Raw genomic sequence first — 20,353 nt, 5'->3', positions numbered from 1 at the left:
AAACACCCCTGTGATGCCTGCAAGCTTTAAGCTGATAAAGAGAATTATCACCATATTCAGGCAAAATATTACATAGCATGGTTTCAACAGGAAGTACAACTAAAATTTTTAAATAAAAATGACTTTCAGAAACAAAATGGATGTGTGAACTCACAGAATAATGTTTCAGTTTTGAAGACCATAGTGAGAATAAAAGGCTCATTTTAGAAAAACGTTGAGGGAAGATAGGAACTCTGTGGTCCAAACACACTTGTCTACTTGTGAGAGATTCCGAGTCACAGGGGCTTCCCACATCCTGCTGCCCAGGTGGCCAATTTTGTAGATTCCCTCGTCTTTCAGTGGCTGCAGCACCCACTCAATAAGATGGGCGCTTACAGTAATTATATATTTATGGCCAGTTTGGCTTTTTACAAGCTTTTCTTCCTATTACTTTTCGTTCAAAAATTTCAAAGGAATACTGCAAAATATCAAAATTGTTTCTATTTCCTCCCTACTTTTGGAACATTTTCACTACGTGTGTTTCAAAACTATGATTTTTCTGATTATATAGTACCATATCATTCACCTGCTAAATAATCTTAGCTCCTTTTTTGGGCCTCATAAATTATACTAGTGAACATTCTTGTACATCAGTCTCTGGACACAACTTTATTTCTTTAGGATAAAATTCTGGAAATAAAAATTAGTGGGTCAGAGAAAGTATAGATTTATTGATATATTGCTCTGCAACCCGCTTGTGTCTACTTAACGTATTAAGAACTTCAGAAGGTAAGTACAACTTCTGGGAAGACTTCTGATATTTACTACTGTTGCTTCCCAGAAAATGATAGCCATTTACACACCTATGTCATTTAACGGCTCAACATGGGTTCTAGCCTTTGAACCTTTCCACTTGGATAGCAGAAATGGAAAGGGTCAAGGCTAGAACTCCTCAGCAGCCTCTCAGACCACCTGCCCCACCGACCACCAAGAGTCTTCACCAGGAGGGCCTCGCCAGGCCTGACTCCTCAGCCGGCAACCCGTGGTCAGCCCCAGTGGCTCTTTACAGAGGCTCCTGGCAGGTCTGAGTTCCTCTTGGCTCAAGCTGGGAGCACTGGTCCACGTGTAGCAGGGAAAAACCGGTAAATCGAGATGTCCAGCCGTAAGGGGTGTGTGACCTATTTTATGGTGCGCCCATGCCATGGAACACAGGCAGACATTACAATGTGAACACCTAATAACCCTGGAGAAAATGGTCGTGATGTTGCTAAAGTAGGTTTCCAATAAGCAGGCTCTGTGTCCCCCGCTCTAAATGCCTGTGCATGAATACTCTTTATGGAGGGCGTATATACTGTCAAGAGTGGCTACCCCTGAGGGGTGGGCTTGCAGGCAGTGGGGTTTCTTCTTTTCTGTATTTCCAGATTTTCTACACTGAGCCTGTATTGTTAATTGCCTTTTTTCCAGCACATATTATTTCTATAATCAGAAGAAAATGTGCAAGTCCCTGGTCTGCGGCTCCCAGGGTCTGGCTGCGGGCCAGCTCTGGGGACAGAACTGCTGTGGAAGGCCTCGGTGAGGGGCTTTGAAGAGCCAGGGACGGGGCGCAGACCTGGGGGGGAGCGCAGGGGTGGCGGGGCGGTCCTCACCTGGGCCTGGGCCGCCTCTCGGCGACTGAGCACGAAGAGGGCATCGCGGGCACACAGCAGGGAGCAGGGCAGGTCCAGCAGCGACAGGTACTTGCGCAGCAGGTTCACAGACTGAAGCGTGAGCACTGAGCACCCTGGGGGGCGGGCAGAGCGGAGACTTGCTGCCTCAGGCAGATCTTCCTGGGTGCCCACCCCTTGCTCCGGGCTCAGGGCAGGGCAGTGTCAGCAGAGCTGCTCTTCGCCCATCATTCTCACAGATAAGAAGGGTGAAAGGGCCCCAGAACACCTGACGGCCGCCCTCTACCTGCTCTGTGCCCCCAGCAGGGAAGGGTCGGCTGCTAGAGGCTGGGGTCGAGGCCCAGGGAGAGGGGATGCAGATAGGATTTCTGTCCTGGGAGGCCAGAGACCTGGTTCCTGCTCGTCACTAAAGAACTGATGGGCTTGGGGAAGTCCTTTCACCTCTCTGAGCCTCAGTTTCCCCATCTGTATGATGGTGTTGGTCATGAGTGTGGGACCGGCCTGTTTCCCAGGGTTGATACAAGGATCAAACACACTAGGGTCATGTTCCGAAGCCCCCGTGGCACTGCCAGCCAGAAAGGCCATCATTCCATCCCCAGGGTTCTCCTGTGAGGGTGCACATCGTGACAGAAACCAGCTCAGGGAGGTTAGGGGGTGTCGCACAGAAGCTGGCCAAGCGGGTCAGACGCCTTCCTGTGAGTTGGGAAGAGTTTCAGACCCGTCCAGCACCCATGCGTCACCCACAGCCTGGCCAGTTAACTGGGGGATGGGTGTGAGTTTCGGTGGACATCCTGAAAGGATACCAGAGGCGGAACAGACCTGGCCAGGGAGAAACCAGGCAGGTGAGGGGCAAGGCCTACGGAGGAGGTTAACTTCCTGTGTCAACCCGCCTGGGTCCTGGGTGCTCAGATACTTGGCTAAACGTTGTTTCTGGGTGTGTCTGTGTTTCACGTTTGAATTGGATGACTTGGTAAAGCAGAAGGCTTCCCCAGCATGGGTGGGCCTCACCCAATCCATTGAGGGCCCGGACAGAACAGAAGGTGGAGGAAGGGAGGATCCATTCCTGTCTGTCTGACTGCAGAGCAGGACATCGGTCTTCTGCCCCGAGACTGAGATCCACACCCTCGGCTCCCCCGTTCTCAGGCCTCTGGACTCAGGCTGAGTGACGCCCCAGCTCTCCTGGGCCCCCGGCGTGCCGACGGTGGATCCCGAGATCTCTCAGCCTCCGTAATCATGTGAGCCAATTCCTCATTTTATATGCGTGTATATAAGTGCACATACCACCATAGCTATCTATCTGTGTGTCCTGTTCGGTTCTGTTTCTCTGGAGAACCCCGGCTGCACGCTCCTCCCTCACACCCGGAGGATACTTCCCAGTGGATACAACCTGATTTCGAGACCTGGGGACCCGCCGTGACAGGCACGCTGAGCTGAGTCAGGAGAGTGTGGGCCTGCATCCCCCGACCCCCGCTCTGCCCGGCCTGGCTGAGGGCAGCTCTCTGTATACTTACCAGTTTCACCCTAGAGGGATGGTAACGGTGACCTTTTACAGGAGGGACAGGCCTTACCTTTAGGTAACTTCCCTTGTGCGTGCAGGGTCCTGGAGGAGGGAAAGGACAGGTGACAGTGAGCATCCCTCTGCAGCTAACAGGCAGGGCCTTCAGGGCCACGCCTGCCCCACCCTGGGGTCCCTCCACTGTTGGTTTCTAGGCAGTTTCTTGAGCACAAGTCACCATATAGATTCCCTGGATTCCACACCTTTGGCTACAGCTGAAGGGGCCAGGGTGGGTCCCTTACCCAAGGTCAGCCGATCCGGAGGTGGCCAGTGGCTTATGAAGTGCCCTGGTCCAAGCTTTGCCCAACAGATAGGAAGGTAAGGACAGTGGACTCTGTGAAGTTTTTCTCTTTTGAAATTGAGATGTGAGAGTGGTGGAGAATATTGAAAATGTTAATTGGTGTTTCCTCTCTGATGCCCCTTTCTCCTATTTGACACCCTGCCCCACCCCTTCTGACCGTAGAGGCCCTTCTGTGCTCACTGCCTTAAGAGGAGGGGTGAGGTGGGTCCACCAGCAATGAACTTGTTGTTTTGAAAGCTGAGGGATGGAGGCATGGGGAGTCCCCTCCCCGCACCAACACACAGACACACGCACTCATCCACCAACACACAGACATACGCACTCATCTGGAAGGAATTCCCCAGAGCAGGAGTTAAAGATGAGAAGCTGGGAGGAAACGGATGAACTTACAGGCCTGACACACACACACACACACACACAAACACACACACACACCCGCAGAGCCTGAGAACGGATGAACTTACAGGCCTGACACACACACGCACACACACACACCCGCAGAGCCTGAGGGAACGGATGAACTTACAGGCCTCACACACACACACACACGCACACACACACACACCCCCCCCCGCAGAGCCTGAGGGAATGGATGAACTTACAGGCCTGACACACACACACACACACACACACACCCCCGCAGAGCCTGAGGGAACGGATGAACTTACAGGCCTCACACACACACACACACACACACACACACCCCCGCAGAGCCTGAGGGAACGGATGAACTTACAGGCCTGACACACACACACACACACTCACACACACACCCCCGCAGAGCCTGAGGGAACGGATGAACTTACAGGCCACACACACACACACACACACACACACACACACACACACCCGCAGAGCCTGAGGGAACAGATGAACTTACAGGCCTGACACACACACACACACACACACACACACACACACACACACACACACACACACACACACACACACACACACACACACACACACACACACCCCCCTGCAGAGCCTGAGGAATAGAAAACCCTGAGGTCAGAGGCCACTTGTCCTGCGCTCTGGGTACAGCCCTGGGGATGATCTCCAGGGAAAGAGCTGGGAGGCAGCATCTAAGTGGAGGAGGGAGGGGCCCTGGAGATGCGCCTGGAAACGGCACTGCAAGCCCTGAAAAGCGTTGGGCGCGTTCCGAAGAGGGTCATAAAGTCAGTCATTCAGGTCAGGCTGCCCCCTCCTTCCCCAGGCCCGTCCAGCAAGCTGCTTACGGGCCCAGGGGGAGCACGGCTCTAGAGGTCAGGACACGCGCTCTAGGTCTCCGTGACCCCGAGGAAATCCCTCAAGATGTGTGAGGATCGGGTTTTTACTGGTGAAATGCAGGTGCGTGTCAGTCACATGGAGAGGCTGCAAAGGGCAAGTAAGGTTTCCTATGACGTGCACATCCTCCTTCTCCAAAGCAAGGTCTGAAATTGTGCACAGAATACACAGCAGGGAGAGCAAACAAGCTGGTTAGAGGAGGGAAAGAGGGTGCAGCCAGGAGGGCCGCCGATCCCCAGAGCTCAGTCCTTAGTCCTGTGCGTGCGCTACAAGGAGCTGAGATTCGGCCCTAGAGCTTTCTGTGGCCAAAGCGGAGGGATAGATAAAATCCGTTCCCCCACTTGCCGTATCCGGGGGTGGGGAAACTCAGCTGTTCAGGAGACGAGACCGTAATACCGGGACCCGAGGGCGACTGCCCCCGGAAGCAGGTGGTGAGAGAGCATGGCTCTCTGATGGCCCGAGGGGGGACAGTGACGGGGAAACCAGAGCGCCCTACCTGGCAGCCGCATACAGAGCCACGTGGTTGCTGTGGCCGCTCACACCCCCCGCGTCAAAGGTCACCACCTGCAGAGACACACAGGCTTTCACTCCGGGCCGAACCTGTCTCTCCCGCCTCGTCCCCGCGGCCCGGGAAGGACAGGAGGCCCCAGAACCCTGTGCCTGTTCACGTTCTGAGTGTATCTGAACTGACGTGGGAGCGGGTCGGGGGTGTGACCATTGCTCGGCCGACTGTGTGGAGACCGTGACTGTGGGTTTGACTGTTCGCTCTTTTTCTTTTTTTTAATAAATTTATTTATTTTATTTATTTTTGGCTGTGTTGGGTCTTCGTTGCTGCACGTGGGCTTTCTCTAGTTGAGGTGAGTGGGGGCTACTCTTCGTTGCGGTGTGCGGGCTTCTCACTGAGGTGGCTTCTCTTATTGCAGAGCATGGGCTCTAGGCGCGCAGGCTTCAGTAGTTGTGGCTCGCGGGCTCTAGAGCGCAGGCTCAGTAGTTGTGGCTCGTGGGCTCTAGAGTACAGGCTCAGTAGTTGTGGTGCACGGGCCTAGTTGCTCTGCGGCATGTGGGATCTTCCCGGACCAGGGCTCGAGCCCGTGTCCCCTGCATTGGCAGGTGGATTCTTAACCACTGCGCCACCAGGGAAGTCCCGAAATTTTTTTTAAAAAGGCATATAAGCTAATCGCATTATGGTGGATACGTGTCATACATTTGTCAAAACCCACAGGACATGCAGCACCAGAACTGAACCCTAATGTGAACCAGGACTTGGGGTGATGATACTGTGTCAGCGCTGGTTCACTCACTCACTGTAACACATTGTAGGCTCGGGGAGTATATGTATGTCCTTTCTGCTCAATTCTGCTGCGAACCTAAAACTGCTCTAAAAAATATACTGTATTAAAAAAAGGTCACCCCAGAACTCAGGTACCCTGTTCTGAGCCCACCCTTCCCCGCAGCCCAGTGTGGGCCCTGTGTCCACTCCCACCTCTGACGCTAGCTGCCCCCGCCCCTCAGGCATGTCGCAGCATGTCACCCTGGGAGTGATGTCAACTTTCAGTGTCTTGGTCTCCTCTTTTGTGAGATGGGAAGAGTGAGGCCTGCCCGCCTTTCCTCTCTGGGTCGAGGTGAAGGTCAAGTGAAGCCATGTGGGAGTGTAGGACCTGGACGGCAGTCAAGGCCGAGTGTCCGCGGCCGGGCTGTCACTGGTGAGCTGGGGCGCACTCCCTGGTCTGGGAACTTGGGGCCACTGCACGTTGGCTCCATCACTTCTGAAATTCCTCAGGGCCTTGTTTCTCTTCATCCTATACCTTCTGATGAGCCCCCTCTCTTCCTGCTTCGAGGAGGGCTGAGCTGATCTGCCTCTAGCCCTGGACTCGTGCAGGTTAGGGCCTGACAGCGATGGCGTCTGCGGTTCTTTGCAGAACTCCATCCACCTTCCCCGCTAAACTGCAGAAATCTCTGGGCAAATGAAGTCTTACCCAGACCCCAGTAAACAAGAGGGAACAGTGGGGTTGCTCTCGCTTCTTGAAGATAGTGGCTCACAGGACATGGTCTGTACTTTAGAGGATAAACAGCAACTCATGTCACAGGTGCAGGACACACGACAAATGCTGTCCCAAAGAGGGCTGAAGAAGTCAGGGAAAGCTTCTTGGAGAAGGCGGTCTTAAGCCGGGCCTGGACCACAAATCACTTTTCTGGGACACAAACTTGGGAGGCTCTTCTGAGAGCAGGAAAGGCACGCAGAGCGTCTGTGCCCTGAAGCTCCTCCCTGGATGTTCAGGCCCATGGCTGCAACATGGTCTAAACAACAGCCCGGCCCCTCAGTAAGGACCAACCCTGTCCATCAGCGAAGAGCACTGAAGGAAGGTCCAGGTCAGAGACGGCCAAGTTCACAGAGATGGGAGTTTATCCTACAAGCAGGAGTTACTGGGAAACCAGCCGTTCCCATGCACCAAAGCGGGGGAGGGGAGAGTTTGGGGACCGGTCCTGGGGAAGCCGGGGTGCCGAGGGCCACTGTGCCCACCTCACAGGCCCCGCCCTGTACCCCAGGCCAGCCCGGAGGACCAGCTCTGCCCCCCTGCCAGGCTTGGGGCCCTGAGAGGTTCTGAGCATGGCGTCGGGGGTGGCGGGCAAGGGGGCCCAGGCCAGGCAGCAGGCCCGGGCGGTGAACCCTCCAGCTGTGACCCTCAGACCCTGTGGGAAGTACAGCTGGGAGGGGTGGGCCTGCGGCTCTGGTGACCATATTTCCAGCCAGAACAAAGAGGGAAGCCAGCGCAGAGCCCTGCACCTCCGCCTTGCGTGGGTCAGAGCCAGCCAGTTAGGTGCCCCTTTGGCCCATGTGGACGAAGTTCCCGCTGCATTTCTGTCATTAGAGCTCCAAGACGGTCTAATATATCCACGAAAATCTGCTCTTAACAAAGGTCTAAGAAATCCGTTCACCTGGAGAACTCATCACCGATAAAAGCTTAACAGCAGGGATCATCTTTCAACGAGGCTTCATCAAAACTCAAAGCAAGTGGCTGGGTCTGAATGGTAGGATTTAGGTCTTAACTCCTGAAGGGTTAGCGTTCTTACTTTAGAGGTGGACACCTTCTTGGAGCGTAAGATCGACCGCTGGCGGGGCCCGGGCCGGCGGGGCCCGAGAGTCGAGGTGGGTGTGGCTGGGCCGTCCGCCTCTGCAGGTGAATTGAATGCCCACTAGAGCTCTAATCGTGACCAGAGTGTTCTCCCTGCAGGGGCTGTGAATGTATCCTCGCAGTTTCTGGAGTGAGGACTCCAGGCTTAAAATCCTAGCTTCACACTTGGCGACCCTGGGCAGCTGCGGGCTTCTGGGGGCCTCAACTTCCTCAGTGTAAGGTGAGCATTATAACAACACTTACCTCCAAAGATACAATGATACCTTAAAACTAAAACGCTTGGTAGAAAGCTCTGTGCCAGCGGGTCGTGGCACAGGCTCGTGGGGTCCTGAGGTTTCAGGTGGCAGCACAGGGGTGGGAGTGGGTGGGTGAGGAGGGCGCACTTTGGAAAAATCTCTGCCTGTGTCTGAGCGCTGGGATTTCAGTTACTCAGGAAAGGTGTGTGTTTTCCTCGGTGGGTTTCAGGCAGACGCAGCTGGGCCTCTGCTTCGAGCGGAAGGCATCCCCTTACCAGGTTGATGCGGCTGGCCTCTACGTGCCGGAGGAGGACGTCGGCCACCCGTTCGGTGTCCCACCACACGCCGGGGTCATCTGGGAAATCCCTGGAAGGAAGAAGCACAACCTGGAAACCATTTCTAACCTGGTACAGGCTTCCCCTGGGGCTCCGGTAGGTGTGGGGGGCAGGGGGGAGGCAGCGGCATCCGGATGAAACACGACAGGCTCTGGGGGCTTTGGCTCGTGGCCGGGGAGGGAGCAGACATCAGCGAGACACGGCTCTGTCCATGAGCTGGGGACAGGTGTGGTACCCACGAGCTCGGACGCAGGGCAGAGGGACACGTGTCTTTGTAAGAGTCAGAGGAACGGCGCGTTGATAAAAGTACGGGAGTTGCTTCATTTAACCTCAGACAGGTGTGAAGGAGCCTCGATGGATGAAGTTAAGTAGCCTGTTTGTTGCAAGGTCGTTAGGGATGGATTTGACACAGGTTTGCTGACTGTAGAGCAGAGAGGTTTCAGCCCTGGGGAGCACCGCAGCTCCATCCCGCCGGGCACCCTCAGGGGCAGAGGCCTCTGCAGGTGACTCCAAGCCTTACTGCTCCCTCCCCCTGCCACCTGCTGAGCTGAGGCCAAGGCCGTGGTCTGCCTTCTGTTTGAAGATATTATTCAGTCTTATACATAGATGGCCATCTCTGCCGGCTCAGGTCCCGGCAACACTCACCCGCTACTGGGAGGACACGGGCCTCTCCGCTCCCCACCTGGCAGGTGGCTGTCACCCCTCCGTGGACAAGGGCCGTTAAGGGACCCACTTAGGACTTTGGTCAAAGGAGAGTCGCTGAAGGTTTTTCAGTAGGAAAAGGACATGAGCCTCAGCACTAGGTAACACAGCTACTTCCTGTGCTTCCTTGGCTGCCTCTTCCGCACCCTGGGGAGCCCCCTGCAGAGCTGGCTTCAGGCTTTTCAGAGCACTGTCCTGCCAGCCGCGACAGGACAGACAGCTCAGCTGGGGGACGGGACAGGGAGAAAGGGAGAGGGAGGGACCAGGACAAAGTGCTGCCTTGTCCCCTGGGAGGGAGCTGAATATGGGATGGAGAACATGGCCTGCTGAGCTCAAGAGCAAGAGAGACGGGAAGGTACCCTGGAGTGAGACAGCTGCACACCCGCCCCTGGCTGGGAGGCCCACGTAAAGGTACCAAGGCGTCCTTTTGGAAACTGGATTTACCAATAATAGTCACGTGGATGGAAAAGCAGTGTGAGTGGAAGGGTAGGATGGCTGTTGGCTAAGCCTAGTTCTCGGGCCTGAAGTGCTGAAAGGGGAGCCCCCGAGTGGGGAGCTCGCTGCCACCTTCTGGGCACCTCCCTCAGAGCCAGGCCCACGGGAATAAGTATCGCTCCCTGAGGTTCTCTCAGGGCCTCTACCCTGAAAGAGGAAGTCAGCTATTTGGGGGACTCTGGACTGTCGACACCCGCCCCCCTCTGTAACCCGATACATCTGATGTGGCAGCACTGCTCTTGGGATCTAGTCCAAACTCCTCTTGGTCAGGCATTCGAGATCTCGCCAGTCTGTCTCCTATTTGACCATCTTCTCTTGACTTGGGCGAGTAAGTGAGATAACCTATGTGAGAAACTTTACATTCTAAAACTGTAAAGCGATGTGTAAATGTCAGAAGAGGGTCATAAAGTGGTGGCTGTTATTGAGGCATTAGCCTAATCTAGGCCCCTTCAGAAAGGAAGGGGTCCCCCCGTTTTTCCTTGCTCTGGAAGTCCCTTGCAGAGATCTCTGTGCTGACTGCCTGCATCAGCGGTCTCTGGGTTCACAGTGGGGTGTAGGCATCCCAGGAGATGTGTGAGATGATCCACTGAGGTTAAGCAAGACATCGCCAGAATTTCTAGTTACGTTTCTCTCTGTTTAAATGTCTATCTTGTAGCTATTTTATAAGGTAACATACGTTAACAGAGTTTGACACGTATACAATTTAAGGAAGCCCACAGACACTGGCAGCGCGTACTCAGATTTTGTTTCTTTTTGTCAGGGGGCTGTGATAAGAGCTGTGTGGGGATCGCTTGTCTCATCTACTCACCCTCCATTTTACTTTGTCTTTTCCTGGATATTTTAAAACAACTTCATTGAGGCATAATTTACATACTATAAAACCTACCCATTTAAAATGTACAATTTAGTCATTTTTAGCATATGTACAGAATTTCTACATTTTATTTTACTAGCATTTTGCATATATTTAATTCTTGATTCTCTAACCTATTGTAAGTTCCCCGATGGCCAGATGCTACGTTAGCCATCGAACAGTCAGGGCCAGCTAGGAAAACAGAAACCACCAGGGATTTCAGAGGGAATTTAATTTAAGCAATTCAGAGAATTGCTTACCCCATTGATGGGAAGAGCGGAGAGGCCCAGCAGGGGACAAGGAGACGATCAGAGACTGGAGAAGCCACTGTCACCTCTAGGGTGGGACATCAGAGTCTAGAGACGGGGTGATGGTGGGAACTACAAGGGCAGTGGCTGGAGTCACGGAGAACATTTAGCTGCTGACGGAGGTGTTGCCCGAGGTGGAGGGAGCAGGAAAGGCCCTGGTTTTCCCCTCCTCTGCCTTCAGTCTCCCATCACAGCCACCTATTGTCAAACCTATTGAGAAGCCAGGTGACTGGCAAGGGAGCCTGGAAAGTGTGGTGTCCACTGGTCCTGAGCAAAGGCATAAGGTGTTTGGTAGTGCTCCCGGCAGGGGCCCAGTGCACGTCTGCTTTCAACTGCATCCCAGTTTGTTTGTTTTTTAAAAAATATTTATTTATTTATTTATTTGGCTGCACCGGGTCTTAGTTGCGTCACGTGGGACCTAGTTTCCCGACCAGGGATCGAACCTGCGTCCCCTGCATTGGGAGCGCGGAGTCTTGGCCACCGGGCCGCCAGGGAAGTCCCTGCGTCCCCGTCTTGACCCTAAGCCTTCGAAGGGCAGCAGCAGTCCGGCCACCTGCCTGTCGCCGTTGTCCACCCCTCTGGGAATGCCGTCGCCCACTAGCTGCTCGGGTGTGGAGGCCACTGCCACGAAGCAGGATTCCAGTCTCAGGGAAGGGAGGCGTGGCAGCGGTTGACGGGCAGCTTCACCCCCGCAGCTCAGGGATGGAGCCCCGCCCGCGCTCAGAGTGGTCCAGTGTCACCAGGAGGCAATGTGATGCCAGGACGGACCACAGAACACCCGAGTTCCAGCTCCCTGCTCACCAGGTGACTGGGGCACGCGCTGTGTCATCAGGAAAGCTGGGAGAACCTGGGCCACACCTCCTGAGAGCCCTGACTTCTAGGACTTTATGTTGCAAGAAGCTTCTGAGGGAGGTTTGTTCATTACTGGGTATTTTGCACTGGAATAGTGCCTGGCACAGAGTAGGCACGCGTTAAATGTTGTCTTCCCCTTATTATTTTGTAATGTTTTCCTATTTCCCAAGAGACAGAGGGATTACTTGTCATCATGAGGAATAACTGAGATTGATTTTGGACTAGTGTCCCCCAGTGGCTGCCGATCTGTGGCTCTGATGAGGGCTGAGCATGTAGAGATTGTCTCCCCAAAGTCTTACGCTATCTTGCTCTAAGTGTGTCTGTGGTGGGACTGGAACGTGACGTCATCCCGGAGAGGTGAAATCATCAAAGTCAGGAAAACAGCCTCTGCTTCCCTGTCCCTGGAGTCCTCGCTTCGTGTGGCCTCCGGCCTCTGATAACTTGGGATTCCTCTCTGCTCTTCTTTCTACCCAGCCAAATCTCACACATCCTGTGGAGCCTCCTCCACGGACCCTTCTGGATGGAGCTTGGGGCCCTCATTTCTGAAAATAACTGCAAGTCCAGGGGTTCCCCCGGCCACCCTCGGGGTGATAATTCCCTGGAAGGACTCGCAGAACTCACCGACAGCTGTGATGTGCACAGTTAATAGGTTTTCACCGGGAAAGGATACAGAGTAAAATCAGAAAAGGAAGAGACACATAGGGCAGAGTCCGGGGGCATGCTAAAGGCGGATGGTCTGTTGTCCTCTGCCTGTGGACTCTGGGCGCTATTCTCCCAGCACTGACGTGTCACGGTACCCACGGAGCATCGCCGCCAACCGGGGGTGCTCACGCGAGATTTGTGGTCAGACTTCTTATCGGGGCTCCATCACTTAGGATTCATTGGTTGCTGACCGGCAGTCCAGGTGGTTGATCTCAGCCTCCAGGTGACCCACAGCCCCACCCGAAGCTCCGATGTGATGCCACCCCCTCCCCAAACAAAGGCACTGCCATCAGGTGTGCCAGAGGTTACTCCTCAGAGGCCAAGCGCAAAGGCCAGACCTCCTTTTGGACTTGGCCAAATTCTTTACTACGAACTTCCTTGCAGTTAGGAACCTTACTGAACTTTTCTACCAACTATGGCTTGGACGGCCCCACTTCGCACCTAATTAGTGCAACATTCTGCTAATTTCCGTTGTTTTGTGTGTCTCTCTACCTGTAGCCAAGTAGGAGAACAGACCTGTGTCTCACCTATGTCTCACGTGGTACTTTGCACAATTCAAGTCAACCCAGTTTATGTAAATAAGCAACAGCAATAAACGAGCTCCGCCGTGTGCCAGGCACCGACGCGCTGGGGAGCTTAATAGTGGCTGAGCCAAAGGCAGGTGTACCTGCCCGCCTTTGGGGGTTGGAACATACAAGTAAGAGCTTTGGAAGATAGCAATTTTATAACAGATTAGGGACAAAAAAAAAAAAGAAATATATATATATATATATAAAAATAGATATGAATTGCAGAGGGGAGCAAAAGGCATCCCAATGGGACCACTTCCCCTCAAGGCAGGAAAATATAAAATTTGATAGTGGGAAACTTCAGAGAAATGTCGAAAAAGTGACTCCTTTGAGACCAACGACGTGAGTTGTCTTCTTCCTAAAGTTCAACCCTAATCAACTCAAGGCTTGGGTCCAAGTAATAGCTTCTGCAATAGTTCCTTTCTTCTCTGATGGATTAACAATTCCGCCTTAGATAAACATGCCGGCAGAGGTGTAAACACAAGTGTGAGTCAGCCGTTGGACCCCTCCTTAAGGGAGGGCTGGTGAATGGCCTTTGCCCTGTGTTCCTTTGTGCTGTCCTGCTTCTCGCTGGCCGGAGTTGGCGGGGGTGGGGGTGACTAGAGTTGAAGCAGCCGTCTTGGTGCGTGAAGTAGCCTTAGGTATGAAAGCCAGACACAGAGAAGGAGCCCTGGTCCTTCACACCAGGCCCAGGCGGTGCAACTCCTGTCACAGTTATTGTAGTTATTGTGGGTTTTCTGTGATTTCCTGCATAACCAGATCCTGATTTATATATGCCAGAATTTTGTAAAGCCTCCGTTTTATTGATTATTTAGGTTGTTTCCAATTTTTATTATTGAACTAAGGTGGTAACTAGCATCCTAATACATAACTGTTTGCATGCATCTCTCAGTATTTCCTTGGATAAAATCATAGAGACGTACCTTCGGGGTCAAAGGTGAAGTGAGGAGAACCTGGGTAGATCTCCCTCTGAGGAACCGTGTTAAGAGGAGGAGGTGAAGGAACTTCCCTGGCGGTCCAGTGGTTAAGACTCCGTGCCTCCTCTGCAGGGTTCAACCCCTGGTTGGGGAACCAAGATCCCACATGCCATGTGGCATGGCCAAAAATAAATAGATAAACAAATGAAACAGTATAAAAATTTTTAAAAATAGAGAGGAGGAGGTGGAAAGCATGTTAACTCACAAGGAACACCATCACGGAGAGAGAGCCGTGCACTTCACAGGCTGGAAGGAAAGACTAACAGGGACAACGCTTATCAATAGCTCCATTCTTTCTAAACAACTCAGGTGTTTTGTACCTACTTCCTTATCCCTGAAAAGGCCAGTTCATTTACATTCTTTGACAGCTGGACAGAGCGGGTTGGAAGGGAATGAGTTACACGTGGAGTAGGCGCCATGGCTGGCTGAGTGGGGCTGTAAGGGAACACGTGTGTTGTCAGGACCCCAATTTCATCTTGTTAACCAGCCCCTCTCCTGGGAAATCACGTGGATGTAATTCAAAGCCAATAGGAAAGCAGAGGTCAAGCCCTAAGAGTAGTCAGGCTTCATATTTAAGGAACGTCTGGACTCGCCCTCCTACCTGAGGCAAATGTGATGCGTGTGCTTCAGCAGCTGACAGGTATTCTGCAGCTGCTCGTTCCTCTCCCCGAACCCAGACCTGAGCAGGCCTACGGCGAACTACTGAGAGGTCCTAGAAACTTCCTTTAATTATTAGCAAGCTCCTTCTTGGCTTTTATTGCAATTTTAATGAAAAGAGTATGGAAATGCCTCAGACGCTGATCTATGCCTGGGTAGCTCTGCTAAGATGTAAAGCTGAGTAACCCTTTCTGGCTGAGACAGAGGATATGGTGGGCTGAAAACGAGTTTCTGGCCAGGTTTGGCCAAGCAGAGCAGAGGTGACACCTCTGAAGACCTGAGGACAAGGGCAAGCAGGGGTTGCACCGGGCGCCCTTACCCGACGCTTCTCCTTCCAGGAGGATTCCCGCCTGCAGAGCCCTTCAGCCCAGAAATGGTCAAGCTGGAGCTGCTCTGAAATGTCAGGCAAGTCACCATCAAGAGGCCCGCGGTACCCCCCCTTCACTCTAAATCTCTAGTCAATCAGGTGATGTTTCCTGATAAAGAAGCCATCCGTGGAGAACCAGGAATGGGGGTGGAATTTCCAAGGTCGTTTACAGAGGAAGCCTGGAGACTACTTAAAACATTAAAAAGGCCTAGGAAAGATTGTTTGAAGAAAACAGGCATTTTACAAAGCAAGACATGCAAGCTGCCGGCATATATTCTTTTGATTCTCAGGAAGAGTCAAAACAAATGCAAAATGAAAGCAGGACGTGGTGTGGAGGAGGGCTCACAGGAAAGGGCGTGGCTGTTCCCCACCCCCACCCCGAGCTTAAGGCTGCACCTGTGTGCGAGGGCAGTTTGGCTACGGTGCGATTATTCGTGCTCTTTGACCTTATCTTTCTAGAAATTGACTCTAAGGAAATAATCAGCCTAAAAGTCAAAGTCCGATCAGGCAGAGACACCACTTTCACTGCAATTACCGGGGGAAAGAGGCCGGCAGTTCTGTTGTTCTGCCACCAGGGAGCAATTTCTCTAACTTCCTGAATTGTGGTTTATGAAAAATGCTAAAGATAACACAGAATTTTAGGGCATGTTCAAAGTAAAAGCAAAGAAACTTAGATACACCCAAGGAAAGGAGTGTTAAAGCGAAACCAAAAAAGAGAACTCCAGTTAGTAAACTTTAATTTTGCTCCTGACTTAAGAATGAGACTCATACGAAAGAGGAAATCTATGAAGAGGAATTGAATTTTGAAAACAGCCTGTGAGAGAACTTCCAAATAAAGGGCTCTGGGTGTGTTCAAATGGCCAGGTATCCTGGCCTGGGCTCCCCAGAAAGCAGGGCCGGGACGAAGGCCTATTGGGAGGTGTGACCCGGGAGCAGGAGGGAAGCCGCACGGGGAGGGGAGGCGGTGCTGAGGTGCGGGCTGGCTGCGGGGGCCCGCGGGCTGCAGGACTGCGCAGAAGGCAGGCATCTCAGAATCGTGCATCTGTCCGGGAGGAGAAAGAGGCAGGTACTGATCTCCGGGGGCGGGGGGCGGGGTGGTCAGCTCTCCGGTACTTTAGGGCTGAGCACGCGTGGCAGACTGCGCGCAGGGGCAGGGCTGGCCCGGGCGACGGGCAGTCCGGCCTCCTGGCCGCGGGGAGGCGTCGTGGGTGGTGCCGGCACGCACCAAGCAGGGCACGGCAGGGCGGGGCTCCCAGAGGGAGGGTCGCTGCACGTTTACCCGTGAGGGCTGCGCATGCAGTCGGCGCCAAGCGCGGGCGCCAACGCGGGTGCAAGACCCGGGGAGGCGGGGGAAGGGGCTCGGCTGCTGCTTGGGGAGGAGGGCTTGCGGCCGGCGGGGGCCGCAGAAGCGCGGGGAGCACCTCGTGAGGACGCGGCCCTGCGACCCCGAGCGGGCGGGTCGCGACCCGACACAGCCGAGGAAGCGGCCCTCCCCGGAGTGCAGTTAGCAAACGCTGTGTTAATTCCGCTGGAAAATGCCCCAAACGTAGCCCTGCCCTAGACCTTCGCGCTCGGCCTGTGAGGGTCATAGAATAAAGTTTGTTTTCCTGCCGGCGGAGCAGCCTCGGACTCTGACCTGCTCTGCTCTTTCTAGTGACTTGCCCGGGCTCAATGGGGGCATCGTCCCGGGAGGGGTGAAGGGGGCGGTGGGCCCTCCTCCTCCCCCCTCCCTCCGTCCCCCTGGGAGAAGGGCTAGCCGGTGGGGACCCCGGCGTGGGACACGGGCCGGGGGCTGATCACCGCGCTCCGCCCCGCCGGCGCCGCGCACGCCCTTATTTGGTCCTGTGGCTCCTCTGCCCGCCTCCTCCCCAGCCTCCCTCCGGTACATTTCTAAACCCCGGGGCTTCCTCTGTCATTCAGGCGGGCGAAGGTCATCTGAGTTCAGCGCTAACCCGAGGCGGTTGGGCGGAGCGTTGGCAGATCACCTGGGCCCAGGCGCCGGGCCTCGGGCTGCAGGAGCCGCGCCCAGGCCAACGCGGGTCCGGGGACGCTGGGTGCGCCCGAGACCCCGGGGGACCCGCCGGGCTGGGGCCGGTGCGGGGACCTTGGGAAGCGGGCGGGCGGCTGCGGGGCGTCCCTTGTTCGCCAGGGACCAGACGAAGAGGAGTAGAGAGGAATAGAAACCAGGGGAAGAGGAGGGGGAGAAAGGGAAGGAGAGAGAGAGAGAGACAGAGACAGAGACAGAGACAGAAGTGAAATAGACCAGCCTGTGTATGTGAAGTGTCCACTCCGACAGGGGCCCCTCCTTAAGCAGTTTAAGAGCCCAGACAACGACCAGATGTCCCAGGAGACCCTCGTCCACATAGGCTCCCCACCCTAACCGTACAATGGATTTTCCTTTCTCAAGGACAAAAAGCTAATGACTGTTAGGTATACCTGTAGCTCTCCTTTCTCTGAAAGATGCGTTTTATGTTAGTATCACAACAAAGTGTGCAAAGCTTGCAAGGTGAGAAATTCTTTTCCAAAAATTGCTGATTTATTAGCTGTCTTAGTGGCAACCGAAAAACAGAACCTGCTCACTGAACTCCCTTCAGAGGTCACCGGGTTCTGCTGGAGAGGCCCAGGCCTGTGTCCGGACTCCTCCCCTCTCCCCACCAGACACACAAGGGCTCCCCTGAGCAGAGGCTGTGTAATAATGTTCTCAGAACAGAGAGGAAGGGCCGTAGCCTAAACTTTCGATGGGTCTCTCAGTCTTCTGGTGCCTGAAATGTCTGCCTCATTCCTTTTTCTAAAAAAGCCAAATTTATGGTTATGTCAGAGAAGGGGTTCATCCCTGATTTTGGCAAGCACCCGAGACACTGTCACATGCCAAGAAACAAGAGCAGACATGTAAAAAACTAAACTAAACTAAACAAAAATACAGACATAAAGCCAGAGGGTGGGGTGTGGAGTCCCCCCGGCCACTTGGCCTGCTCACCAGGACACCCTGGAGTCCCAAGGGGTGGGGTAGGAGGGCTGAACCAGGGAGCCAGGGCAGCTTAGGATGAAAGGGAGCCTTAACTTGTAGGTTCCACTGGGCTGCAAGGCACTGTGGGTGCAGGAGGATCAGACCAGTGCTCAAATAGCAAAATTCAGGACAAACGGCACTGTCAGAAACAGCCAGACACGTTGCTACGGGGGATCAGAGAGGAAAATTTAAGGTTGCACAGTGTGGATAAAAAAGGCTCCTGTGGAGGTGGAGGCGTCTGTGCTGGGTTGGGAGGAACAGGCCTCCCGGCAGGGGCCACACGTCCAGTGAGAGGAGGAGAGCAGAGCCACGGTGTGCAGGCTGAGTACGGGGCTGTGGCTGAGACCACAAGTGTAGTTTCGCTGGGCAGGGGGCACCCGTCCCTGTATAGAGACTGTCGTACAGGGAGGAGCACGGGGCGGTTCCTGCAGGGCAGTGGGCAGATCAGGTTTGCTTTAGGAAATCAACCTGGGAACAGTGAGGGACGCACTGGGGGCGTGGAGCATAGCTAGGCGTCGGCAAGTTCCAGTTCAAAGACGTGGCCGCGCGAAACAAGAGAGCAAGGCGCCAGGAGGTCTCACGGAAGGAGACTTTGCCATATTTAGCAACTGATTGGGTGGTTCCTACCATCATGAACAAGGAAGAACACAACATCGCAGGTGATTCCAGCATCACACACGAGGGCTCCACGTTTAGAAACAGCGCCTTCCTTACAGTCAGATGCCATCACTTTATTTAGTCATCACTTGGTGTGACGGTCCAGGATGGGCACTGAAACCGGTGGTACCCAACTATAGAGAGCTCATCCAAATGGTGCTTACTTTTTTGGGTTCGTTTTAAGATCATCAAAATTGCAACAGCACGTTAAAAAAAATAATTCTCATGAAGAAACTGTAGCCATGGAGAAACTCTCCGGGAATAGCCTCAAGGGAGCAAGAACCAGAACAGTTGCTTGGCGAGCTCTTGAGTCGGGATGGGGGAAGAGGATCGGGTCTGGTGGCGCAAAGACAGCGCAGAGCTGTCGACGGGACCAGCGCTGCGCAGGGCTTCAGGAAGAAAAGGCCGCTGCATTTCACCCCTTGGGAGACCACGGCTGGCCCTGGAAGCAGTGCCCATGAAGAGGGGCAGGCAGTGCAGAAGGACGGGGTCAGTGGGTCGTGAGAGAGCGGCACCAAGAGCTTCAAGAAGTTTGGGAGGAAGTGAGAAGGGAGGCCTGCAGGACCCGGAGTCGGACCCGGAGTCTGCGGAAGGGTCTGTATAGCCCTGAGGATGTCTGAGGATGCGGCAAACAAGTCAGCTCACTTGGTAGAGAGGAAAGCTGCCTGGTGAGGGCAAAAGGAGAGACGGAGGTAAATCCTGGGCAACGTGTGGCTGCAGGGGATGGACGTACCACGCAGGGAGCAGAGCTACAGGCTTGCGCAGGGGTAACGGTTCCCGCTCCGTCGGCTGCTGTGAGGATGAAATGAGATAATACCTGACGGACACTTAGAACAGAGCCTGTCCTGTGATCGGGGTCCAACAAAGATGAGCTCCTGACCGGATTCCTGATTGGAAGGGAATCTGATGCCAAGGAAGGAAATGGGCGATGGGGTGTCAGGCCACAGAGAAGTGTGGTCCACGGCCCACGTGATTAGATCACAAATGTGAGGGAGAAGAGCCACGCTCACGTGACCTGACTGGCATCGGCCCAGCAGGGGGCCTTCAAAGGTTTCTGTGGATTCGACCTACATTTTGGGAGGGTGTCAGCGAGGGGACGTCTCTGCAGAACCCTGGATGCAGACGGTGGGGTAGAAAGATGGAGACTAAATGGAGACACGGCTGGAGGGCCGAGCAGAAGCAGGGGGAAACTGAGAGGACCCCGGCACCCGCCACGGTGACCACGCGGGCCACAACTACTGAAGTCCGTGCGCCTAGAGCCCTTGCTGTGCAACAAGAGAAGCCATTGCAACAAGAAGCCCGCGCACCGCAACAAAGAGCAGCCCCAGCTCGCCTCAACTAGAGAAAGCCCGTGCGCAGCAACGAAGACCCAATGCAGGCAAAAATAAATAAATGATAAATAAAAATAAATAAAATAATTCAAAAAAAAAAGCCAAAACATGTCTCAAAAGAAAAAAAAAAAGTGTCAAAATCTACCTTGTCAAAAAATGGGTTCAGGGACTTCCCTGGTGGTCCGGTGGGTTAGACTCCATGCTCCCAATGCAGGGAGCCCAGGTTGAATCCCTGGTTGGATAACTAGATCCTGCATGCATGCTGCAACTAAGAAGTTTGCATGCCGTAACTAAAGACCCCACATTGCCACAACGAGGATCATGTGTGCCACAACTAAGACCCAGTACGGCCAAATTAATGAAGTAAATACTTTTAAAAAATGAG

At 54.0% G+C, this 20,353-nt stretch overlaps 1 protein-coding gene across 2 annotated transcripts in view; it reads right to left on the bottom strand.

Annotated features, from left to right (window-relative positions):
• PIGL (phosphatidylinositol glycan anchor biosynthesis class L) overlaps window positions 1-20,353 on the bottom strand; it is a 54,199-nt gene that overhangs the window by 5,469 nt on the left and 28,377 nt on the right. The window contains exons 3-6 of one of the 2 annotated variants that reach the window (XM_079904405.1): window positions 8,432-8,522; window positions 5,283-5,350; window positions 3,212-3,243; window positions 1,626-1,759 (exon numbers count right to left, since the gene is read on the bottom strand). In XM_079904405.1, the coding sequence (XP_079760531.1) occupies window positions 1,626-1,759; window positions 3,212-3,243; window positions 5,283-5,350; window positions 8,432-8,522 (325 nt within the window). The remainder of the gene's footprint in view (window positions 1-1,625; window positions 1,760-3,211; window positions 3,244-5,282; window positions 5,351-8,431; window positions 8,523-20,353) is intronic. The other variant, XM_079904406.1, reaches the window with a different exon arrangement.

The sequence above is a fragment of the Stenella coeruleoalba genome, assembly GCF_951394435.1.
Source record: "Stenella coeruleoalba genome assembly, chromosome: 19".
Classification (NCBI taxonomy): domain Eukaryota; kingdom Metazoa; phylum Chordata; class Mammalia; order Artiodactyla; family Delphinidae; genus Stenella; species Stenella coeruleoalba.
This window is presented reverse-complemented; position numbering and strand designations above follow the sequence as displayed.